Raw genomic sequence first — 25752 nt, 5'->3', positions numbered from 1 at the left:
GAGGAATGGTTTGCATTCATTGTCAAAAGGAACATTTCAAGATCTATCCTGAAGTATAACTCTGTCAGTTATAGGATAATATCCATACACCTACAAAAAAGATCAGTTGTATGGCTAGTATTTCAATTTACACACCAATGACCAATGCCAAAGAAGAAGAAATTGAAGATTTTTTCCAACTTCTGAAATCTAAAATTGATCAAACATGCAGTAACGATGCATTGATACTTCCTGGTGATTAAAATGCAAAAGTTGGAAACAAAATAGAAAGGCCATACTTGGCAAATATAGCCTTGGTGATAGAAATGAAGCCAGAGATTGCATGAAAGAATTTTGCAAGACCTATGACTTATTTGTTGCAAATATCTTTTTCAACAACATAAATAGTGACTGTAATGTGGACCTCACCAGACTGAATACACAGAAATCACATCACTACATCTGTGGAAGGAGGTGAAGGAGAAGCTCAACAGTGAGAATGAGGCCAGGAGCTGACTGTGGGACAAACCATCAGCTGGTCATACGCAAGCTCAAGTTGCAGCTGAAGAAAATTAAAACAAGTCCATGACAGCCAATGTATGACATGAGTATATTTTACATGAATTTAGAAACCATCTCAAGATTGAACACCATCACACTGAAAACCAGTGACAGAAGACCAGATGAGTTGTGGGGTGACACCAAAGACATCACACAGGAAGAAAACAGAAGGTCATTTAAAAGGTAGGGAAGAAAGAAAAGACCAAAATGATGTTAGAAGAGACTGAAACTTGCTCTTAAATGTAGAGTAGCTGAAGTGAATGGAAGAAATGATGAAGTAAAAGAAGCTGAACAGAAGATTTCAAAGAGTGGCTTAAGAAGACAAAGTAAAGTAGTTTAATGAAATGAGCAAAGACTTGGAGATAGAAAACCAAAAGGAAAGAAAAGTGCAGCATTTCTCAAGGTGAAAGAACTGAACAAAAATTTCAAGCCTTGAGTTGAAATACTGAAGCATTTGATGGACAAAATAATGAGTGATGCAGGAAGCATCAAAAGAAGGTGGAAGGAATACATAGTCAGTGAACCCAAAAGTCAATTTTTCAACCATTAGAGGTGGTAACATGTGATCAAGAACCAATGGTATTGAAGGAAGAAGTTCAAGTGGCACTGAAGGCATTTTTGATAAACAAGACTTCAAGAATTAATGGAATACAACTGAGATGTTTCAATAAATGGAAGCAATGCTGGAAGCACTCACTTGTCTATGCCAGGAAATTTGGAAGACAGCTACCTAGCCAACCTCCTGGAAGATATCCATGTTTGTGCCTATTCCAAAGACAAGTGATCCAACAGAATGTGGATATTTTCAAACAATACCATTAATATCACATGCAAGTAAAATTTTGCTGAAGATAATTCAAAAACAGTTGCAGGAGTACACCAACAGGGAAATTCAAGCCAGATTCAGAAGAGGACATGTAACAAGGGATATCATTGCTAATATCAGATGGATCTTGGCTGAAAGCAAAGAATACCAGAAAGATGTTTACCTGTGTTTTATTGATTATGCAAAGGCATTTGACTGTGTGAATCATAACAAATCATGAATAACATTGTGAAGAATAAGAATTCCAGAACACTTAATTGTACTCATGTGGAAGCAGTATAGAGGACAAAAGGCAGTCAATACAACAGAAGAAGGGAATCCTGCATGGTTTAAAAAGGAAAGGTGTGTGTCAGGGTTATAGCCTTTCACCATATTTATTCAGTCTGTTTGCTGGGCAAATAATCTAAGATACTGGATTATTTGAAAACAAATGTGTCATCAATTGAAGGATGACATGTAGATGACAAAAATTTGCTTGCTGAAAGCAAAGAAGACTTGAAGCACTTACTGATGAAGATCAAAGACTATAGCCTTCAATTTGGAATGCACTTCAACAGAAAGAAGACAGAAATCCTCACAAGTAGACCAACAGGCAGCATCATGAAAAATGGAGAAAAGATTGAAGTTGTCGAGGATTTTATTTTACTTGGATCCATAGTCAATATCCATGGAAGCCATAGTCAAGAAGTCAAGTGACATATTGGTCAAATTTGCAAAAGACCACTTTAAATTAATAAAAACCAAAGATGTGACCTTGAGTACTAAGGTATGCCTTACCCAAACTATGGTATTTTCAATTGCCTCATAGAGTTGCATACAAGAAATGGACAATGAATAAGGAAGACCAAAGAATTGATGCCTTTGAATTACGGTGTTGGTGAAAAGTATTAAAAATATCATGTACCACCAGAAGAATGAACACATCTGTCTTGGAAAAAGTACAGCCAGAATGCTCCTTAGAAGCGTGAATGGAGACTTCATCTAATTTACTTTGGGCATGTTATCAGGAGGGACCAGTCCCTGGAAAAGGCTATCGTGCTTGATCAAGTAAAGAGTCAGCAAAAAAGAAGAAAACCCTTAATGAGATGGATTGAGACAGTGGCTGTAACAATGGGCTCAGACATGGCAACAACTGTGAGAATGGCAGAGGACCAGGCAGTGTTACATCTATTTTATATAGGGTCACTATGAGTCAGAACCAACTCCACGGCACCTAACAACAACAACAAAGAGAAAGTAAAATAATATAGTGGCAGTGGAAGCAGTGGTATTTTGTTTGTTTTTGATTTTTCATTTGGTTGTTTTTAATTAAATTACATTAACTCATTGACTATTTTTATTAAACAATCCTTTTCAAAGGTAGGACTATAACAACATCACAGTAGATTTCCTCACCCCCCCAGCCCAACTCTTTTCAACAGTGCAATCTATTTACCTGATCAAGCTTTAATCTATACCTTGTAATTATCTTTTATTTGTAAATATGTTTTTTACTGGTTCCTAAGAAGGAGTATGTCCAAGTAGCACTGTTTTTTGCTTTTAAAAAGTATTTAATGATATATCAGTTTCACAAGAAGGAAGCCCTAATGATACAGTTAAGTGCTGAGCTGCAAGCGGAAAGGTTGGTGGTTCAAACCCACTCATCAGCTTCTTGGGAGAAAGCCCTGGCAATTTGTGCCTGTAAATATTACAGCCTAGAAAATTCTATGAGGCAGTTCTACTATGTCACATAGGGTCACTAGGAAATGGAATTGATACACTAGCACCCAACAATAACAATTTCACAGGATATATAAAATAGCCTACTTATCAGTGAGTTAGAAATGAACAATGATAAAGCTCATCGTAGGACATCAGGAATGTGACGGGGTGGAGACGGTTTGCAGAGAGATGTCTCAGAAAGAAAAGCCTCAATCACTGGCGAGGCCTCTCTTAGAAAATGCAGCAGCCAGCTCAAGCCCTTGATCCTCTGCCAGCACGGACTGAGGAAACTTGCCACATCTGAATCTAACATTGCGGTATCTCTCAGGGCTATTATCACTGCAAATGCTGGCAAACGTTCTTGACATAAAACAATAGGAATTCTGCTGTCATTTCTGCATTAGCAAGTCATAAAGCTCTGAAGAAATCCCAGTAGAAATGTTTTCGTCAAGTGCATATGAGAAAATAATAAAAGATACAAAAAGGAGCAAATAATTCCAAAGGGAGATTGCTGTACCTATACATAGCAAGTAAAAAAGGACAGAGTTTGTAATCACAGATTTGAAAATAATAATAATTTCAAAATAAAATTTTTAAAAAACAGCCAAAATTTTAAAACCAGGTTTAAAGAATTATGTAAGTAGATGCTTTCATAGGTTATTATCCAATCATTGACGAGATTTCAGTCATGTATATCTCATCCTTCCTTCCTCTTTTTTATGGAAAGAATCTCTCCTATCTTTCCCACACTCAGATATCTGAAGCCAGTATCTGAGGATAGCCCTCTTACAATCCAAGCTTCCTACACTATTTCAATGGCTAGTGCAACAGCAGCAACTCTACTTGAAAAACACCAAAAACTGAAAGACAAACCAATACCAGGGACCACCCTCTAGCTATACATATATGTGTGTGTGTGTGTGTGCATAAAAATTGCCCATCAACTGGATTCCAACTCATGGTAACCCCATGTGTATCAGAGCAGAACTGTGCCCCAGAGGGTCCTCAAGACTGTGACCTTTCCAAAACAGATCACTGAGTCTTTCTTCTGAAACACTCCTATGTATCCCTTGGTTAAATGTCAAGTACTTAACCTTTTGCATCACCCAAGGACTCTAGTCTCTATACAGAGCTTCTTAAAGGGAAGGCAGGAATTGAGGAGTAATTCTAATTACTGATGGCTTGTTTATAAATATTTTTTACTCTTTGGTCAAAATTGTTTTTGTGTATAGAAGAGCCCCATGGCACCAACCTGGGTCTGCCACAGTGATGATCTAAGGCACTCTTAAGACTGTCTGGGTTTTAATTTTAAATTTGTCATCTAGAAATCACAAGTTTTAAGATAGCTTTAAGTGAATCTTAGAGTCTATGGTTGTTAAAGAATGCCAAAATCACATAATCCTTTCATTGTGCTATTTGACTTCAGAATATAGGAGATTTGAATGAATGCATTTATAAATCATAAATTACTGTAAATATGAATGTACACACACAAAGTCACATTACATTTTGACCACACACACACACACACAAAATCTTTATAAAAAGTTTGTTATGGAATGAACTTGGAGGGTATTATGCCAAGTGAAATAAGTCAATCACAGAAGGATAAATATTGTATGAGTCCACTATTGTAAAAAAATCAAGGAAAGGTTTACATATGGAAGGAAAGTTTCTCTATTGGTTATCAAGGATGAGAGGGGAATGGAGGGAAAATTGCTAGATAGGTAAGAGACAAGTACTGATATGGGTGAAGGGAAAGGCAATATACCAAAAGTGAGTGACCAACACAGTAACACTAAGGAAAAGAAAGACACAGAGGGGTGCACAAGAGCTACAGATAACAAAGATAAATACTTGTACATATACAATACCGTATTATAAGTAATAAACATAAAATCTACGGGTGGATACATAGGTAGACAGGCTAAATGATCAGGTATGTCTGGGCAAAAGAGAATATACCCATGACCATATATAAGTTTGGCAGAGGATATTTCTACATATATATTTGTATGTGCTGTAAGAATGACCATCTATATAATAGAGCTAACAGGGGCCAAAGTTAGGATAACTCCTTAGCCACAGCCAAACACCCTAAAGGAATGAGACACTAGGCCCACAGTCTCAGGACCATGGTCACAGGGGACATCAAGTTCAATTGGCAGAACATACTAGACAAATTCATTGTTGCCTTGGTAAGTAGTGAATAGAGTCTTAAAAGCTTACAAGCAGCCATCTATGATGCAACGATTGGTCTGTCCTCATCTGGAGCAAAAATGAATGAAAGAAATTAAGAAAACCAAAGATTCATGGAAAGAATTAGTCCAAGGGACTAGTGAACCATGTGAACGTCAGCCTACACGACCCTGAGACCAGAAGAACTAGATTGTACCCAGCTGCCACTGTCAACCACTTGGAAAGGGATCAAAATATGAGATTCTGATAAGAGAAAATAAGAGAAAAATGTGAAACAAAACTGAAAGTCATAAAATGGACCAGGCTTACTGGTCTGATATAGACTGGTGAAGGCCCCAGGAATATGGCCCCTATTGACCCTTCAGGCCTGGAATTGAACTCATCCCCGTGGCTTCCAGCCAAACAACAGGCATATAGAGTGAACATTTACACCAGGTAGGTGTACTTCTCAGAACAATCAACCATCAGAGAAGGGCAAGATTTGCACAGGGAGATAGCTCAAAGGGCAGGAAGGACATAGGGAAAAGGTAACCACAGGGAGGAAGTGGGAGGAGAGCTGTTACATTATGGGATTGCAATCAATATTATGAAACAAAATATGTTTGAACTGTTGTATGGAAAATGAATTTGCTCTGTAAACTTTCACTCAAATCATGATAAAAAATAAAATGTTTAGACTAAGCTTTTTTTTTAACTTTCTAGAATTGTAACATGCCTACATAAATTATTTCCAGAAGTAAAATGCTTTGGGAAAATATTTATTTGAAACTGTACTAAGCTGTCTCTCCCAGAAAACTATGATCAAATTGAATCCTTTGCACTTTGAAATCTGCAATGAAGGATTTATACGTCCATGTTACCCCAAAATCTGCAAAAAACAGCAACAGAATTTACACATAAATAAGAAAACAAATTGAGAACAAAGATCTATAATATTACAATTTGATTATTTTCAATGTCTGAGAAGAGTTTTAAAGATTAGTCAATAGAAATTATCTCAAAAGCATAACATTAAGTGAAAAAAGTGAGATCATACAATTCATTTAAATTTCAAAACACACAAAACAATACATATGCTAATGGGTATACCCAGGTATTAAAAAAGTATAAAAGTACCTCAGGGCAGGAGTCACACCTACAAGGACAATGGTTGCCTCTAGGTGAGGGGTAAAGGAACAAGGATGGGTGAGGCTTTAACTTTATCTGAAATGTTTCATTTCTTAACAAAATAAATTGCATGGAGGCCAGTGTGGCAAATGTTAGCATTTGATAAATTTGAGTGGTACATATGGGAATCTATGAAATTACTTTCTGAACATGTGAAATAATTTATAATTTAAAACATTTCCCATGTAACTATAAAAACATTTTAAGGACAAAGTGAAAGTTGAATTTCTTTCAGAGAAGAATAACAGCAAAATGGAGGAAATACCAAATCATCACAGCCAATTAAAATCCTTTCTGTGCTGTGTGTCCATTTTTGACAGACATAGATGAGTGCACAGCAGGAACACACAACTGCAGAGCCGACCAAGTTTGTATCAATTTACGGGGCTCCTTCACCTGCCAGTGCCCTCCAGGGTATCAGAAGCGAGGAGAGCAGTGTGTTGGTAAGTATCCTGGTGTGATAGGCAAAGTCTTATATTGAGCATCCTAATTATTTAAACCTCAGGCATTCAAAGCAAAGCACTCATTTATTTGAGGAATTAAAGCTAACAACTGCTTATTCATTCATTGACTATCACTCCATTCTTCACATTAACATAATCTTTTTCACACGTATATGAGATTTCTTAAGTACATTTCTCCCTTTAAATCTCAACACACAAAACCAGGTCTATTTGCCACTGAATGGTGTGAACGATGTTCTTAATATCTAACTTAACTGCAGAATAGAGACTAAAATGTACTGAAAACATACACACCCTAATTTTAATAACACACACACAAAAAATTGAGAAAAATAATTATTTTTGAAATGAGGTCTTCCCTGTCATGCTCAATTGGCATAACATACTACACAAAAACATTGGTCCACATCCTACCTTGGTGAGTAGCAACTGGGATCTTAAAAGCTTGCAAACAGCCAACTAGATGCAACAATTGGTCTCTCCTCGTCCAGAGCAAAGAAGAATGAAGAAAACCAAAGACACATGGAAACAATTAGTCCAAGGGACTGGTACACCATGCAATCTTCAGCCTATGTAACTATGAGATCAGAAGAACTAGATGGTGCCCAGCTACCACTGTCAACCACTGGGAGGAGGATTTCTGTAGGAGATCCTGGATAGACTGGGAGAACAATGTGCAACAAAACTCAAAATCACAAAAGAAAAAGGTGGGGGGAACCAGGTTTGCTAGTCTGATAGAGCTTGGTGGAACTACTGAGACTAGGGCCTTTAGCTACCCTTCAGGTCTGGAATTGAACCCGTTCCTGTGGCTTCTAGCCAAACAAAAGAAAGGCATATGAACTGAACATTTACATTAGGTAGATACACACCATGGAGAGATCAATCATGGGAAAATAGAAGGGCTGTGTATGCACAGGGAGACAGCTCAGAGAGCAGGAATACATGGCGGGGAAAGACACAGAAAGAGGTAACTATGGGAAGAAAGTGGGAAGAGAGCTATTGCATTGTGGGAAATTGCAGTGAATGTGATGAGACAAAATGTATGTGAACTGCTGTATGGAAAATGAATTTGCTCTGTAAACTTTCACCCAAATCACAATAAAAATTAAAAAAAAAAAAATGAGGTCTTCTCTAGATAGGTTGCCTAGATAATGCTCTACTGAACACTTGAAAGCAAACAGCTGTGAATAGTCAATAACTTGGCTCTTTATCTGTGTGTGTGTGATAATGTAGACATAGATGAATGTGCCACCCCTCCGTACTGCCACCAAAGATGTGTGAACACGCCAGGCTCCTTTTATTGCCAGTGCAGTCCTGGGTTTCAGTTGGCGGCAAACAACTACACCTGTGTAGGTAAGCCTTTTGGGAACTGCCATCCTGGCTCACTGGTTTGTGTCTTCAAAAAAGCATATCCCATGCCACATTGCAGAATTTCCAATTTTCTATGAACCAGTTTTTATCAACTTCCCTTAAGCAATCATAAAGCTAAACAGACAATAACCAGTCTGTTTCTTAAAACATACAAGATGTGAATGGAAAACTTTTTTAACCTTGGTTTTAGTTTTTGGGTGTATTTGAACAATTAAAAACTGCAGATCAATTGATATACACACACCAATTAGTCAACACTCTATGATATAAATGCTGGAGGTGCTAAAGGGGTTATTGCAAGTTCATGTACATAAATTTTCCACTCACAGCAAATCTGATTTTTACATGCCTCTTCTCCCCTTTCAGAATGCAGTGTCACGGCACACAGTTTTAAGATTGGCATGACATGGAAAGAATCTACTGCAAGAAAAATGCCTTTTCACAATATTTTCAGTGCCTCAGAGCATTGCAAAACTCCATATGGGTCTCAAAGGCTTATGTTATAATTGTAATGGAATTCAACAGAACCCATTTAAAAAGTAATAAATAGCACAGATAAATCTTCACTACAACATGCTGAGAGACTATATCAGTATGTGTGTCTTCTATCAATAATTTATAGTCTTGGCATTTTGTATCTGAACAGCAACAACAAAAAAATAGATGGTGGAATGTATATTTATTAGAAGCATTAAATTTTTTGGGAAAGGTTCATCAAACATCAAACTAAATGTCATTCCTAGAAAAATTGTTCTGGTATTTCTAAAAGAAGTATTACACATATGTTTGAAGTTTTTCCAATAAATATGAAACCTGCATGGATGTTCTCCAGTGAGCTTCTGCAGGGCAAAGAATTCAGCTTGGGAATTACTTATCATCAGATGACATAGGTACAAAAGAGCAAGTTTCTGCTTAAAGATGTATATAAAACTCCTTTCCTTTCAGATATAAATGAATGTGATGCCAGCAATCAATGTGCTCAGCAATGCTACAATATTCTTGGTTCATTCATCTGTCAGTGCAATCAAGGATATGAGCTAAGCAGTGACAGGCTCAACTGTGAAGGTAAAATGTTTTCGAAATAATGTGTAATAAGAGCCCAGCTCAGGGGAGCAATACCTGTGATTGCTGTTGCTTTACGTGATAATGTACCTGTTTGGGAAAATAAATTTTTTTCCATGGAAATTCTCTGGTAAAATCCTGTTAATCAGTTGTAACATTAGCTTTTCAGTATGCTACCAAGAGAAAAGAGAAGAAACAAAGTAAGTGAAATATTAGATATAGTGTGCATCTAATCATTAGAAGGGGTGCTCTAGATTCTAATTTCTCAAAATGTGATCCAATGACTAACATCATTAGCACCTCCTGGGAGCTTGAGAGAAAGACAGAATCTCGGGTACAAATCCTAGACGTACAGTCAGAATCTGCATTTTAAAAAGCTCTCCAAATGCCAGGTGTGCACACTCAAGTGTGAGAAGGGTTGGTTGCATGTCAAAAAACATTCGAATAGAAACCAAGACACCTGGTCCTAGTCTTATTTCTGCCATTGAATGATTTGGGCACATTTTTAAGCTGCCAGGGCTTTACTTTCCACTTGAGTAGAAAGAAGACCATTTAACTGGATGGAGGGCCTTCAGAGTCCACTGCATGTGCATGTTCCACTGTGTAGTTCAAAAGGCCTAAGACATTCCTGAAAGGGATTCCATTGACAATTGATTTCTCTGACTTCCTCATGACTCTCCCAGCTTTACTTGGGGACACAGAGGTCAGACCCCACCCAGAGAGAACTCGCATCATGCTGTGTTCTCAAAACCAAATGGGGCTGGCTCAGAACAGCTGCCTCTGCCCTTCTGAGTAAATTGTAGGACATCACCATTCAGAAATGCAAAGCATTCCTCCCCTGAAGGCCAGACCCTGCCAAGACATCACCCTCTCTGGAAGTTAGCTCAGTGATGGGACTTGGAGTTCAAAGCTCAGATGAAATCGGGTGGCAGAGCCACCCAGTTTCTGAGAAGGCAAACATGAATCTGCATTATGCATGGATCTGCAGAGCCCAAAGTGAAGAGTGTCGACCACAAGCCAATTCATTCAGTCTGTTAAACTAGTAAGGCGAGGTCCAGGATTAGCCAAACTGTCAGCAATGATTCAGTAAAAGTAAGGGTAAGAAATATTCTTTGTGCTATGAAATCATAGAAGAAATTAGCTGATATTGTTCGAATTTGCCCTTGTGCTTCTTATAAAATACTGGTAACTCTGTTTCAGAGTTTGCAGTGTTTATACTCCTTTTAGTTCATCTTAAAAAAAAATAAAGTCACCAAAGTAGAGATGTGTAAGTTTCTCAACTCTGTATCCTTGCTCTTATTTAATTCAACAGACATTGATGAGTGCAGAACTTCCAGCTACCTGTGTCAATATCAATGTGTCAATGAACCTGGGAAGTTCTCATGTATGTGTCCCCAGGGATACCAAGTGATGAGAAGTAGAACATGTCAGGGTAAGCTTCAGATTTTCTCATATCTTCTATGATGGTTAATTTTATGCTTCTCCAGGAGCTCTGGTAGCATGGTGCCTAAGGCACTTGACTGCTAACCAAAAGGCTGGTGGTTCAAACCCACCAGCCACTTCTCAGAAGGAAGGTTGGACAATCTACTTCCGTAGTGATACCTCCTCGGAAACCCAAGGAGGGGTTGCTATAAGTTGCAGTTGACTCAACAGCAGTGAGTTTGTTTTTTTTTTTAACCACTTGTATAATCATGTAATAGAAGGATACCGCCTTGGAAACCCAAGGAGGGGGTCACTGTGAGTCAGGTTCGACTCAAGGGCAGTGAGTTTGGTTTGGTTAGAGAATGCTACATCTGTTAAGTGTTTTGTTAATGAGGAAAAGCAGGGAGGAAGTTATAGGATTTCCATTTTTCCCACCTGAAATTTAAGCTCTTTCTTCCTCTATCCATAATGAGGTATGCACAACTCAAAAAGAGTGTACTCAGTGTTAATGAAGGAGCACTGGTGGCGTAGTGCCTAAGGCATTTGACTGCTAACCAGAATGTTGGTGGTTCAAATCCACCAGCCACTCCATGGAAGGAATACTGGGCAATCTACTTCTGTAAAGAGTTACTGCCTCGGAAACCAAAATGGGTCGCTATGAGTCAGAATCCACTTAATGGCAGTGAGTTTGGTTTTTTTTTGGTCAGTGTTAATGATTTTTCTTTAAACTTGGAGTAATAGTTTTTTTTTTTCTTGAAATAGAAATAATTTTAATAAAATATTGACATCCCCTGTTTATAGTCTACATAATTTCAGTGATATGCTCTTGCAATGAACGATCAGAAAAGATTTGATTATTAAAATATTTCACCATGAATTTAAGCATAGAACTTAAGTTTAATGTTTGTGCGAAGCATGCTTCAAACTAGTCTCAATTCTCTAAAACACCAAGATTACATATTAAGTAGTAATTTAGTTCCTAAGGAAATCAGCCAAATGGGTACTAAAAAGTACTTGAGTTCTTTGGAGAAAACTATTGATCCTAATATAGCTAATATCTTTGGATCCAATTTCAAAATAAGACCACTCAGGTGATATTCACGCCTACACATAAATAGAAGAGGCATCTTCCTGTGGGATGTGATTTCGGAATCTCTCAGGAAGCTCAAAAAATATGCACCCTCTTCCCCCACTGCTAATGCTACATGTATTTTAAAATTGCTTGACTGGTTAGTCAAGATCTAAAAGGTAAACCTCCATGCGAAAGCTAGTACCAAAAAAAAAGCAAACTCACTGCTGTGGAGTTGGATGCAACTCATAGTGACCCTTCCTTGGGTTTCCAAGTCTGTATCACTACAGAAGTAGATTCCTTCCAAGGAATGGCTGGTGGGTTTGAACCACCAGCCTTCTGGTTAGCAGTCAGATGCCTTAGGCACTAGTACAACACTTAAATTTACATGAAAGCAGTAAAAGAGTAAAGAAAAAAGATTGGATTTGAAGACAGAAACCTGTGTGAGTCCTAACTACTGCATTCTATCTGTGTGATCTTGAACAAATTACAAAACTTCTTTAAACCTCAGCTTGGAGAAGGGAGTTGAGGGAATGAAATAGAACACAACCCACTGCTGTCAAGTCAACTCCAACTGAAAGCAACTCCGTAGAACTGCCTCATAGGGTTTCCAAGGTTGTAAATCTTTATGAAAGCAGAATGCCACATATTTCTCCCAGGACGTGGCTGGTGGTTTCAAACCACTGACCTTTCAGTTAGCATCTGAGCACTTTAACCACTGTGCCACTAGGGCTCAAATGGAACACCATATGTAAAAATAATCTATAAACTATTAAGCCTATACAATTCAATGTGCTATGAAATTTGCCAGCAGTGTAAAGGACTAGTAGCAAATCTTTTCTAGAGAGGTCTTTTTTATCAGAACTTGAGAGAGGTCAGGGCAATAAAGAGAGAGGAAATATTAAGAAAAGGAGACATTGGCAATTCTCAGTCTGTATCATGATTTTGCAGGAAAAGTGTTAATTTAGAGGAAGATCCATGACCTGGAATTTTATTATGCATACAATTACTCAACTAGACTCCAACCACTAAGTATGAGCATAATTGCTCATACTTAATGGCATTGCACAATGAACGTCTTTATAACTCTTTCCAGGTTACCAGAGATTCTGTAAATGTTAATTGGAAAAAAACATTGCCTATCAATGGCTTTACTTTCTGGACCCTAACTGAGACTTCTAACGTGAATATTGCATGCAGGAAAATGTTAGCCAGTGGGGATAGCTTAACCTATTCCTCTGGAGTCCTGAAAACAAGTGTCTTTGTGTTTCTGATCATAAATGGATTTGATGCTCAGCAAAAGAAAGAAGCAAATTAAACAATGAAATTTTACCTATGAGTCAGAATTGGCTTGATGACAGTGGGTTGTTTTTAGTCTATATTATATCTATTACAATCAAAGGTGAAAAAGGCACTGGAACTACAAATGAGTATCTAAAAATACTGTATCTTGAAGACGTGCAGCTTCAGAATGCTTGGCTAAAACTGAAAAATTTGTATTCTCACCTTCCTCTACAAGGTTTATTTTGAGGACGAAATAATTCTCATTTCCACAGTCTTGCCAAAAAAAAAAAAATACGCATGCGCACACATTCATTGAATATTTTAACACAGTTTCTGAAAAAGTTCTGGAATGATTAAGCTTTTGGTTTTGCTATGGTTTAAATTAATAATAAATGAAATGATAACATAAAATTTACTTTTGCCACTATTAGACTTTATATAACAAACTAGTCTTGGTTTCCCAATAGCTAAACAGTATCCATGAAACTACGGAATGAACAAGTCAATTGTGATTTCCTCTCAGGGATCTAAGTGTTCTTTCTTTAGCCATAACCAGTCCAAAAGAAGACACTTCTTATAGCTGACTCTTGGAAGCTACATAGTTTTCCAGTGTTCTCCTGGGCTCAGGATAACTTTAGCCAGTTTGGAGACTAAAAGAAAATGTTTTTCTTTAAAGACAAGGCATAGAATAATTCTCATTTAGAGGATGGAATACCAATGATACCTCTCCCTAACTGTGTGAACTTGGGCCAGTCATTTAACCCTTATTTGTTTTCCTCCATGTCAAGTGGAAATATTACCTTTCCCACCTATTTCCACATGGTTTGTGAGATGAGCAACTTAGTTCAATTGAATACTTCTAGAAAACCAAGTGCTCCCAGTGCAGAAATAGTAGGTAATCAAAGGGATAAAAACACAAGTGTAAAAAGATAGCCCCTGATTTCAAGGAGTTTAGAAGCTAATGGAAAAGTTAGGACAAACACACAGCAAAGCAGAAAGCAATAAAGGACACAGAAAAGGAACACAGACCTATGAGAATTCAAAGAGAAAGAGATTGGATCCCAGTTCCTTGCTATTGACTGGCTTGTAGCAGGATTCAGTAAATTATTGAATGAATGAATGAAAATTTTCAACTATGGGAAGTAATGATTTTGAAAAGGCTTATACTGCATAAAATATAAATCATTATTCAAATGTAAAGAGATATAGACATAGGCATGGATGTGAGTGGAGTCCCTGGGTGATACAAACTTACCCTGCTTGGCTGCTAACCCAAAGGTTACAGGTTCTAATCCATCCAAAGGTGCCTCTGAAGAAAGGCCTGGGGATCTGATTCTGAAAAATCAGCCATTGGAAACCCTTTGGAGCACAGTTCTACTCTGGCCCACATGGGGTCACCATGAGTCAGAATCAATTCCACAGCAAGTGGCCATGCCACTTATTGATACCGATCGTTGTTTTAAATATGATAGATTTCTAGTGAAACTGTTCTAGGAATTCCTAATTACCAAAGTCAGTCCTTCTCCAGCCTGATCTGTATATAACACACCTTCCCTGGCCCTCTGCCCCTCTACTTTCTTTGACACTGCCTTTTATTGGGTTTCCTTCCACCACTGCCATCGAGTCAATTTGACTCATAGTGACCCCTCCTTGGGTTTCTGAGGCCGTATCTCTATGAAGTAGATTGCTCAATCTTCCTTCTGAAGAGTGGCTGGTGGGTTTGAACCACCAGACTTCTGGTCAACAGTCAAATGCCTTAGGCACTACACCACTAGAGCATCGACTACCATATACTTATTTGAACCACATCTCTAGCCTTTACCTCTCTTTCAAGACCCTGAGCTAGATGATAAACTGCCTTCTCAAGACTTTTTGCTTGATGTTTTCTCAGCCTGGAAGGCTCTCCCCACCACAGCCATGAAAACCCCATCTAACTACCCTTCAAGATTTAGTTGAGAGGCCTCTTCCTCCCTTCAGCCTTCTCTAATCCCCATGTAGAATTAATCAAATCTACTTCCAGTTTTCCAGGGCACTTACCTATTTTTATTTAATTATACTTTATCTTATAATTAACTGTTGCTGTATCTATAACCAAAAAACAAACCACTTGTTGCTGATTCTAAATCCTGGCGATCCCATGTGCGTCAGAGTAGAATTGTGCTCTATAGTTTTCAATGTTGAATTTTCCAAAGTACATCATCAGGCCTTTTTTCCGGTGCACCTCTGGGTGGACTCAAGCCTCTAACCTTTTGGTTAGCAGCCAAGTGCATTAACCATTTTCACCACCCAGGGACTCCTGCCATACCTATAGTCCCAACTCAATTGTAATCTCCCTAAGGGCAGGAACTGAGTGTCTTCACTTTTATATAAGCAGGGTCAGTGGCTAGCGTTTGGCTTTGCATTTAGCCGATCAGCAGTGCACGGGTCAGTAAAATATAATGAATTGACACATATTAATCTGCCTAAAATTGCTCAGCTACATCTATCTTGAATTCAAAGTGATGAACTCAGGTTCTACTCAATCTTGTGTATAAAAGCAAATTAAACACAGTCCTTAGTCCAACACGCACCCATCCTTGAAAACCAGAATATGCCATTTCTACAGTTTACTTAGATCAGTAAACTCTTTGCCCCTACGTCTCTACAGATATAAATGAGTGTGAGACCACAAATGAATGCCGGGAGGATGAAATGTGTTGGAATTATCATGGTGGCTTCCGTTGTTACCCACGAAATCCTTGTCAAGACCCCTACATTCTTACATCAGAGAAGTAAGAAAAATCAGAACTTTTGAAACTGAGACTCCTCTGGTCTTTACCAAGCCAAACTGAATACTTATGCTTGTCTCTGCAGCCGATGTGTTTGCCCAGTGTCAAATGCTGTGTGCCGAGAACTCCCCCAGTCCATAGTGTACAAATACATGAGCATCCGATCTGACAGGTCTGTGCCCTCAGACATCTTCCAAATACAGGCTACAACTATTTATGCCAACACTATCAATACTTTTCGGATTAAATCTGGAAATGAAAATGGAGAATTCTACCTAAGGGTAAGTATCTGGAAGGCAAGCTTGGCTGTTGAGAAGGATGGAAATATCTTTTTTTTTTTTTTTTTTTTTAAGTATTCATGTGGAAGGGAAACTAACCTTTAAAGAATTTTAAATATGCAGGCTTTGTGAAATGTCTTTCTCTGTGAATTATCTCATTTCATTTTCTTGGTAACACTGTCAAATAGATATTAATATTTATCTCCATTTTTTACAGAAGAGGAAAGTAAGCCTCAGAGAGATGAAGTTAGCTTCCCTAGAGTCAATCCAATACCAACTTGCAGACTCTAATGGAGTTGTGTGTTAACCAACAAAATGCAAGCTTACACACACATACACACCCCAAATAGGTACCACAAATCATTTAGTTATTTGATTGTCTAATAGGAAAAAATAATTCCTAGAGAGCTTTTTGGGAGCTCTGGTAGTGTAGTACCTAAGGCATTTGACTGCTAACTGGAATGTTGGCAGTTCAAACCCACCAGCCACTCCTCGGAAGGAAGATTGGGCAATCTACTTCCATAGAGATACCACTTTGGAAACCCAAGGAGAGGTGGCTTTGAGTCAGAATTGACTTGACAGCAGTGCGTTTTTAGTGAGTTTAGAGAGCTTCTTTTCAAAAATTGTGAATTCCCTACTGTTACATTTATAAGACCAATCACATTCACACTAAAATTTAAACTCCTTTGTCTCTGAGAAACACCTTCTCACTACATCCCAAAAATCAAAAAACAAAACCCACTGTCATCGAGTTGATTCTGACTCCTAGTGACCCCCACAAGATTTCCAAAGCTGTAAATCTTTACAGGAGTAGATTGTCTCATCTTCCTCCCACAGAGCAGCGAGTGGGTTTGAACAGCCACCTTCTGGTTAGCAGCCAAATGCTTTACCCACTCTACCGCTGTCCTCATATATCATGTGTCAGTAGCTATAGCATTCTTGCAAACTTCCAGCCAAACACAGTGAGGTCACCCATGTCTTTTCCTTTCATTGCCTACGTCACAGCTTTCTGTGAAGTCTGCCATTTCTTTCTCAGCATTGTCTCCTAGATTGTCATGGCTTCTCCATGCCCCTTGCTTCTCTTCTTTACACTGGCTGTCTTCACCTCCCAAACTCTTCCAGTGACTTCTTAGCTAATTTCCCTGACTCCAGAGCCTCCAGTTCCCCATGAAAAATCTCAGCAAGTTCATTTTAGGTTAAAATTCTAACTTATTTTAAATACAGCTCACCACTTCATGTGAAAATGATGGCACCTCACCAAGCAGTTTACAGGATTACAGTAACTGTTTCATGCTAAGGATGTTATTCATCCAGTTACAGTTTTCTCAAAAGTCCTTTGGGCGCTCTTCATTTTAAATCAGACTTTAAAGTCAATATTTCATTTTGAGAGTATGAAAAGTAAATTAGAAAATTCATGCTTGTGGTAAAGTTTACAGATTGCTAATGTTTACACGTTTATCCTGGTCTTTGATATATTAAATTCCTTTCCAGCTCCAGAGTTATGTGATTCTGTTCCTTTGCCAGTAAATTAGAAATGATTAATTTCTCATGACCAACTTCTGAAGAGGAAAACCCAGCCCAAAATACAATCTATTAATATTCTTTTTTATTTCTTTAACATGTGATGTTTGAAATTTGAGATACCAGATATTTGTAAGAAGTTTCCTCTAATTGAATTTCACACAGTTCAGGTAATGCCAATTTAATAATTGTAACCCAGGCAAATAACATTAATTGTAACCTCATGACAATTAAATAGATTCATCTCAAAATCTTCTTTAAAAATAATTTCCATTATGAATTCTGAGCCATAAGTGAAAAAAATAAAATTTCCTAGCAGAATCAACAGTTAACAGTTAAAAAATAAAATTTCCTAGCAGAATCAACAGTTTTACTCCTGTAAAAAAAAAAAAAAAATGCATTTTTATTTTGTGCAGTAAGCATAGCACTTTAATAAACCAAAAAAACCAAACTCACTGCCATCGAATTGGATCCGACTCACGGTGACCCCTCGTTGTGTTTCCGAGGTGGTATCACGACGGAAGTAGATTGACCAATCTTCCTTCTGAGGAGTTGCTGGTGGATTTGAACCGCCAGCCTTTAGCAGTTAAATGCCTTAGGCACTACGCCAGCAGAGCTCCTTAGCTTTAATAGTTACTTATAATTTATATCATTGTATTTCTCAACTTGATATCTTCAAACATAAATGATATCACAGTGTTTTCTCATGAATGAATAAAACATTGCCAATTTTAATAATTCTAGAGTTAAATAATTTTAAATTATTTTAAACAAAAACTATTTTAAATAATAAAAGTGGTATTAAAGACTATTTCTTTTATATCACATAATTCAAGATCGAATCCTACAAAGTTTCTCAACTGAAATTCCACATATACAGAGAGCATTTAATACATAAGAATCAACCATCAGACCTTAAGTACCCACTTTGTGCTCAACTCCATGCTAGATGCTATGAGGCAAGAAAAAGACATATAATGCATGGTTTCTGATTTCAAAGAGCTTGAAACGTTACTAGGAGACAAAAGTTAACATGCATAAAAAAAAAGACAATTGTGTGCTTACTTCCATGGTTCAAAGACATCAGAGAATTAACGTGAACTGGAATAGTCAAAAAAAGTTTCCTCTTTTTTTTTTTTTTTTTTTAATATTTTTTTGAGTTTTTGGTGAAAGTTTACACAGCAAGTTAGGTTCCCACTTGATAATTTCTACACAAATTGTTCAGTTATATTTATCACAATGTGTCGATATTTTCTTTAATTGTATTCAGTTTGTTCCCTTTCTAATATCCTACATTCCCTGCCCCCTTATCTTCTCATCTTTGCTTTTGAGTAATTGTTGACCTTTTGGGTTCATACTGATGGTTTTTAAGTAGGGCACCAATCTTACAGGTAATATTCTTTATTTTGTGTGCCCCTCTGCTATTTTCTAAAAGGTGATCTCCAGGAATAGGCTCAGTTCTAGTTTTAAAGAGTATCTCAGGAAGGTCTCTGTTTTCTACCTTTTCAGTTTATCTAGCTTTCTTTTTTTTTTTTTAAATAAGAATTTGAATTCTGTTCCATATTCTTCTCCCCTTCTATCCTGGACCAACTATTGTGACCCCAACAGTCTGTGTTGGTAGCTGGGCACCATCTAGTTCTTTTGGTCTCAGAGTAGATGAGGTTGTGGCTCACGTAGACTCGTTTCTTCTCTGCATTTTTGGTCAAACAAGGTTTCTTAAAGGTCAATAGACTTGACCTTGTCCTTGAAAGGGTACATGGATTAGAGGATTTATATTTTTATTGCTTTTGGGAGAACATGGAAAAGGGGACATATTGGAAAAAAAAGTCAATCATGAAATTGAAGGTACAATAGCACCTCCACCTCCATTTTTTATCCCCTTTACCAAGCCTTGTTTTTGTTTATAGCTCTTGGAACCACCTGGCATATTATTCATTTGTCTGTGTTCCCACTAGAATATGAGCACAATTAAAGCAGACTCTGCCTGTCTGTTCACTGCTCTATCCTTAGCACATAGAATGGAACCTTGCTCACAGCAGGTGTTCAAAAAATATTTCTAAATGAATGGATGAATCCAATCAGCAATCCTGCAAGGTATTACTATTACCTACAACTATTGCCTGTAGGAGGCCATTATGCAAGTTCCTAGAGATACAGCAATGAAAAAACAAAGCCAATCCTTGCCCAATGCAGCTTATAGTCAAGACAGAGAATGAGTGCTCACAACTTTGCTGAATGTTACAACAAAGTTGCAAGTAGCTCCAAATGTATACCAAGTGGACCTAACTGAAACAGGAGTGATCAGGGAGCCTCCTGGAGTAAGTGGTATTTAAGCAGAAGAACAAATTAGAATCTGACAAATAGAAGGAATAAAAAGCAGTCTAGCAGGAATGTAACTTGTTAACAGGAGAAACAATGTGCAGGAGGAGGAGGTAAAGGGAAATTCTCAGTACTTTCTGTACAATTTTTCTGAAAACCTGAAACTGCTCCCAAAACTTGTTGTTAGCTGCCGTTGAGTCAGCCCTCAGTCTTGGTGACCCCAAGTGTTACAGAATAGAACTGCTCCATGAAATGTTCTTGACTTTAATCTTTACAGAAGCAATTGACCAGGCCTTTCTCCCTCAGCATCTCTGGGTAGGTTTGAACCACCCACCTTTTGGTTAACAGCCAATCTCAAACTGCTTGCACCACCCAATCTCCTGCTCTACAAAATGAAGTCTACTAAAACCAGTGTAGTTAGTCTGGAACTTCAAGTGGTAGAGACAGAATGGCTTGCTAGGAGCCCAGAAAACTCGACAGGGGCTAGATCACACAAGGCTTTACAGGCTCTCTCAAGGGTTTAAGTTGAAGAGTCACTATCATGATTTTCGTGTTAAAAACATGCCTGGCCAAACAGAAAGAGTGAATAATAGCTAATATTTACCAGGAAAAACAATAAACAAATACAAAAGGCCTGTTTACCTATCTGTTACATGAGATAATCCTTTGTGAGTTTAAGTAACAATTAGGCCTCAATTACTACTGCTGATGAATGGATGATGAATGATGGAATGGAAACAGATGTAATAGTTAAATGTAGGTGCTCGATATAAAATATAAAAGAATACAATTCAAAAATATTTTTGAAACTGGGAAAAAAAAAAAATTTAAAAAGATGCCTTGCCACACTGTAGAGCCTGGATAGGAGCTGGGTAAGAATGGAAGTGGGGACATCAGTTAGGAGTTTAAGAGATGGGAGTCTAGGAGATTACAGTGGGTCAAAAAAAGTGCACACATGTATTTAGGAAGAACAAGATTTGATATCCCATTTGCTAAGGTGATGAAAGAGAAGGAAACAATAAGGATAATGCTCAAGTTTCTGTCTTGAGAGCCAGTGGATTATAAAAGAGTTCCATTCCTAAATCTGTCTTTATGTCAAATTTGTATGTAAGTTGGAACAGTTAGGTACAGTTTATATCTAATGACAGTCTCATGTTTGTGTTATATATAGTATATAGTATATCCTTCTATGCATAAAAAACATTAAAGAAACACTTCTAGATACACTAAAACTAAAACATCTTTAACATAATAAATCCAGTAATAATAATGTTTTGATTCATGTTGCAAAGTAGCACCCATTTGCTATTACAAACCATCATATGTACCTAAAATATTTAGTATAATAAGCCTTACAGGGAGTTGGTTTGTAACTATGGGTTGTATGTAAGTTGGACATTTGTAACCCAGGAACTGCCTGTAGTCCAGTTTGAACATACTGAGTTCTGATCCCCATGAGAAAACACATAGATAATTGGATATGTGGGCTTAGAACTCAAAATAGAGATTTTCAAGTCACTAGGAAATACATGATAAATGAAGCCGTGGGTATGGATGAGGTAAACCAGGGAGAGTTTGTAGGTAGTAGATGAGATCACTCAAAAGAGCAGAGTGCCTAGGATAAGGAAAGTCTAGATTATGAAGAGTGTTCCTTTCCATAATATAATCTGGATGCTCTCAGAATCGTCTAATACCTTAGCCTACAAATTCCCTGGCCATCTCACCTCCTATGACCTTCAGCTCCACGCTACTCTGCCACCAAACCCCATGCCCTCACTCCTGCTTAATCTGTTCTTCACCCTCAAAATGATACTAGTTCCCTGACCCCTCCATTTGACCCCTCCAATTTATCAACTGCTTGGTGGACACTTGAATTACTCTAAACACCAACACCTCAACTCCCTGTCCAACAACTCTGGATCAGTCCCAAAGTCCATATCCACTTTCCCAGCCAGCTTGTCAACACAGATTGACAAAACTAAAATCTGGGTCTCCACCTGCAGATGAGTCCTCAGTCCTGTTAGTTTTCCTTCCCTCTTTCATTCCATTCTCTTCAGCTTCTGATCCCAAACCTCCCCATTCTCTTTAAATCCCTAAAACCATTTGCCCTAAAGTCCATTCTGACTCGTGGTATGAGAGTAGAACTGTGCTGGATAAGGTTTTTAATGGCTGATTTTTCAGAAGTAGATCACGAGGCCTTTCTCCAAGTCACCTCTCGGTGGACTACGCGTACCTCCAACCTTTCAGTTAGCAGCTGAGTGTGTTAATCATTTGTGCCATCCAGGGATCATTTTAAGTCCCAATACCTTTCATTTTCAGTAGGTGACCTCATCTCCTACTCTTCTGAAACCACTGAGACCAACAGGCATGAATTACCTGAACTTCTCATCCTACCCCACTGAAAACTTAAATCCATGTGTCCCCTTCTTTTCTCCTTCCTCCAGTTGCCAAGGACAGAGTTTCACTTCTGTTAATCAAGGCCAATGCAGCACCTGTATTATTCATTCCATCTTCTCTGCTTGTCCTGTGAGACTCCCTCTTGTCTCCTACCTTCAACCTCAGTTTTCCACTCTACATATTGCCCTCCCTCTCCTCTCCTTTCATGGCTAAGGCTCTTACAACACAGTATGTAATCACAGCCTGTGGGTCCTCACTTGCTAGTCACTCCTCAGTTTTCTTTTCCCACTACTCTACTGAAGTTGTTCTTGGAAAAAGCCACAACAACATCCACACTGCTGAATCCAGAGGAAACTTTTAATTCCCAGTCATCCTCAGGATCCCCTGATGCTGATGACTACTCATCTATTCACCACTTACTCATCCATTTCTTCTGTTTCCTTCAATAGTTTCTCCTCTGCTCACTCTTTAAATGTAAGCCTCTCCCAGAACTCCAGCCTTATCGCATCTGTTCCAAGGCTTAATGTCCATCCATTCTAACGATTGCAGAATTTGACCCTTGTCTCTGTCCCTGTCCACTTTCTTGCATTCAGACTCACTTACCTGCCCTTACCTGCCCTACCAACTTCATCCCTCTCTATGCCCCAGCATCCATCACACTCTTCATCAAACGCATCCAGATTTCCTGAAAATACTTTTTTGCATTATTTCTATTTATCCTGGGTGATTCTCGAGTATTCAAAAGCTTTCCTTTAATGTCATCTCTTTTTCCCTGTGTATATACACCTTTATGTATCTTTATACATGCTTTCTATGTCCCTGGGTATCTTTCCATTTGCTATCTGCAGAAATTAACTATTCACATTGCTCTTCAATTACTAGATTAAAAGTGGTATACAGTGTTGAAAAGTAGAGAAATGACAACTTTGTTTACCATTTCAAAAATTACCAGATTCTCACTTGAACTCTAGTTAATATAAAGGCTGGAGCTATACAATATAAGTGAAGAGAAATGTTAAAAGAGAGGGAGGACTGAAAAACAAAGAACTCCCCAGAAAAATCAGTCACTATAACTTGAAGCTAACGACTATGGATGGACAAGGGATAAAGTAACTTGTTGGGATCAAAAAGGGCCTAAGTAGTGGCTCTTCTTTTATCCTACCCTCAAAATTCTTCCCCTAATTCTTATAGGTGGTATACACACAAATAATAGAAACTCCAATTCAAGAAAAATTATCTCCCTCTTTTCTTCTCTTTCTCTCTCTCTCTCTCTTTTTTTTTTTTTTTTTTTTAAAGCAAACAAGTCCTGTAAGTGCAATGCTTGTACTGGTGAAGACGCTATCAGGACCAAGAGAATATATCGTGGACCTGGAGATGCTGACAGTCAGTAGTATAGGAACTTTCCGCACAAGCTCAGTGTTAAGATTGACAATCATTGTGGGGCCATTTTCATTTTAGTCTTTTTCATAAGAGTCTACCATTAAGTCAGCCAAAGAATAATGTTACCTTAAAGCACTATTTTATTTATAGACATATCTAGTACATTTACATCTATATTCTGTACACTCACCCATAATTCAAACAATTACACCATGGTATAAGGTGGGCATTTAATCTGTAAAGATTCAAAGTTTGTCTTTATTACCATATGAAAATTAGATGGTAATCCACTAAACTGGTCTGATTCAAGAGAGCTAAGTATAGACTACGTGTTGAAACTTGGATTCTTTCCTGTCAAAGTGGGACCAAGCAAAGATGATCTTCTGTGGTGCTTACAAAAACTACTACTACATACAGCTCCACTGCAGTCTCCTAAGGAGGCAGCCATCATAACATCGAATAGTATGCAAGGTCAAGGTTGTCTAGTGAGTTTTTTAACTGCTTTGTAAGAAAATGAAAAAAGTCAATAAAGATATATTTCTTTAGAAAAATGAGGCTTTTCCATATTTGTGTTGGTTTTTATTTTTTAATCAGTCTAAATGTGGTTGTTTATTATATATTAATAAGGCATTATTGTATAAACTGCTGATTACTGTAGGATATTTTAATTTTTGTCTGAAATTTATCATTATGAATATAAAAAAATAGTAAACAAACATTCTCAAAAATAAAGTATTCCACTACAAAAGTATTATAATGAGAAATCTATGGGAAGAAGATGAGGAAACAAATTATTTCTCATTGGAACTGATCTGGAGAAGCAACTGTAAATACAGCAGCATCCCCAAATTCAGGACTTCTACAGGATGTGGCACAAAATGCAGAAAAGGTTATTTTACTGAGGAAGTTTTAATTTCTGGGTAACACTAAAATCTTAAAACTTTACTAAATAGTAACCAAAACTTCTCATCTTTATACTCAATGCTCAGAGTGGAATAAAACAGTGACCATTCTTATTCCTGGAGTCCAGAGTGACAGTGAAGTAAAGCAAATTACCTTCTCTCCCAACTCCATGAAAAGCTTTTATGTCTTCTTATTTGTTTAAAATGTAACTGCTTCACTTTGATGTGTCATATTTTAAAATAAAAAATAAATATTCTTTTAGAGGATCACTCAATCTTTGGAGTTTGTTTGTTTTTGTTTTGTTTTTTAATGTAGCCAATAGCAGCAAACATACTGTTTGTGTCTGAGGGAAAAAAATCAGTTAGCAGAGCAAGAATGACTGATTTTTTTTTTTTTAATCAACTAGGAAATGAAGAACAAAAAGACTTTTAAAATCATCCTACAAAAATACTGTTCAGCCAATTTTTTTCTAAATATTCAGTTTCAAAGGTACATATGAATAACATCTGACAACCAGGTAACCTGGCTGTTGAATCAAATGTTTCTCAAAGAATTGACTACATTTGTAGAACTTACCAAAAAGAAAAAAAAAAAAAAAAAGTTCACCATGAGATTAAAGAAGAAAACACGAACTCTTGTATAAGTACAAGGGGGATGGACGTTTAAAGGGATAAGGGGCACAGAAACAGTACAAAAGAGAGAGCAGTCCTGGCCAAGGGAACCACAAGGGATGAGAGAAAACAACCAGCACCATCACTGCAGGACTGTTGACTGTGTCCCCTGCATCCTATCAGCATGATTACCTAGGAGTTAAGGTAAATTAAGGCTTGATCTAAATGATTGCATTTTTAAGCAACCTTTTGATTTTTCTACATAAGGACATGGCTCTCAAGTCATTCAAGCTGGGAATTGTAACAGTTATTTTTAAAAGCCTATATAACAGTTTTCCAACAGATTTTTCACTCTTAAATAAGAAGGCAAGGGTCCTGCCTACAACTCCAGAGGGGATGATGGAAGAAACAGCAATCTATCTCTCTGAAATATTTATTCATGGGCCCTGGCCCTCTACACCTACCTCCAT

General features: G+C 37.7%; 1 protein-coding gene across 1 annotated transcript in view; it reads left to right on the top strand.

The window, feature by feature from the left end:
- The window catches only part of EFEMP1 (EGF containing fibulin extracellular matrix protein 1), a 75356-nt gene extending 51510 nt beyond the window's left edge, over positions 1–23846 (top strand). Inside the window, exons 4-10 of the mRNA XM_007938013.1 lie at positions 6754–6876; positions 8131–8250; positions 9214–9333; positions 10643–10762; positions 15753–15876; positions 15959–16154; positions 23685–23846. Coding sequence (XP_007936204.1) covers positions 6754–6876; positions 8131–8250; positions 9214–9333; positions 10643–10762; positions 15753–15876; positions 15959–16154; positions 23685–23846 — 965 coding nt within the window. The remainder of the gene's footprint in view (positions 1–6753; positions 6877–8130; positions 8251–9213; positions 9334–10642; positions 10763–15752; positions 15877–15958; positions 16155–23684) is intronic.
- Positions 23847–25752: the final 1906 nt, after the last annotated feature.

This window comes from Orycteropus afer, unplaced genomic scaffold (assembly GCF_000298275.1).
Source record: "Orycteropus afer afer isolate SDZICR_OR568_19922 unplaced genomic scaffold, OryAfe1.0 scaffold00046, whole genome shotgun sequence".
Taxonomy (NCBI): Eukaryota; Metazoa; Chordata; class Mammalia; order Tubulidentata; family Orycteropodidae; genus Orycteropus; species Orycteropus afer.
This window is presented reverse-complemented; position numbering and strand designations above follow the sequence as displayed.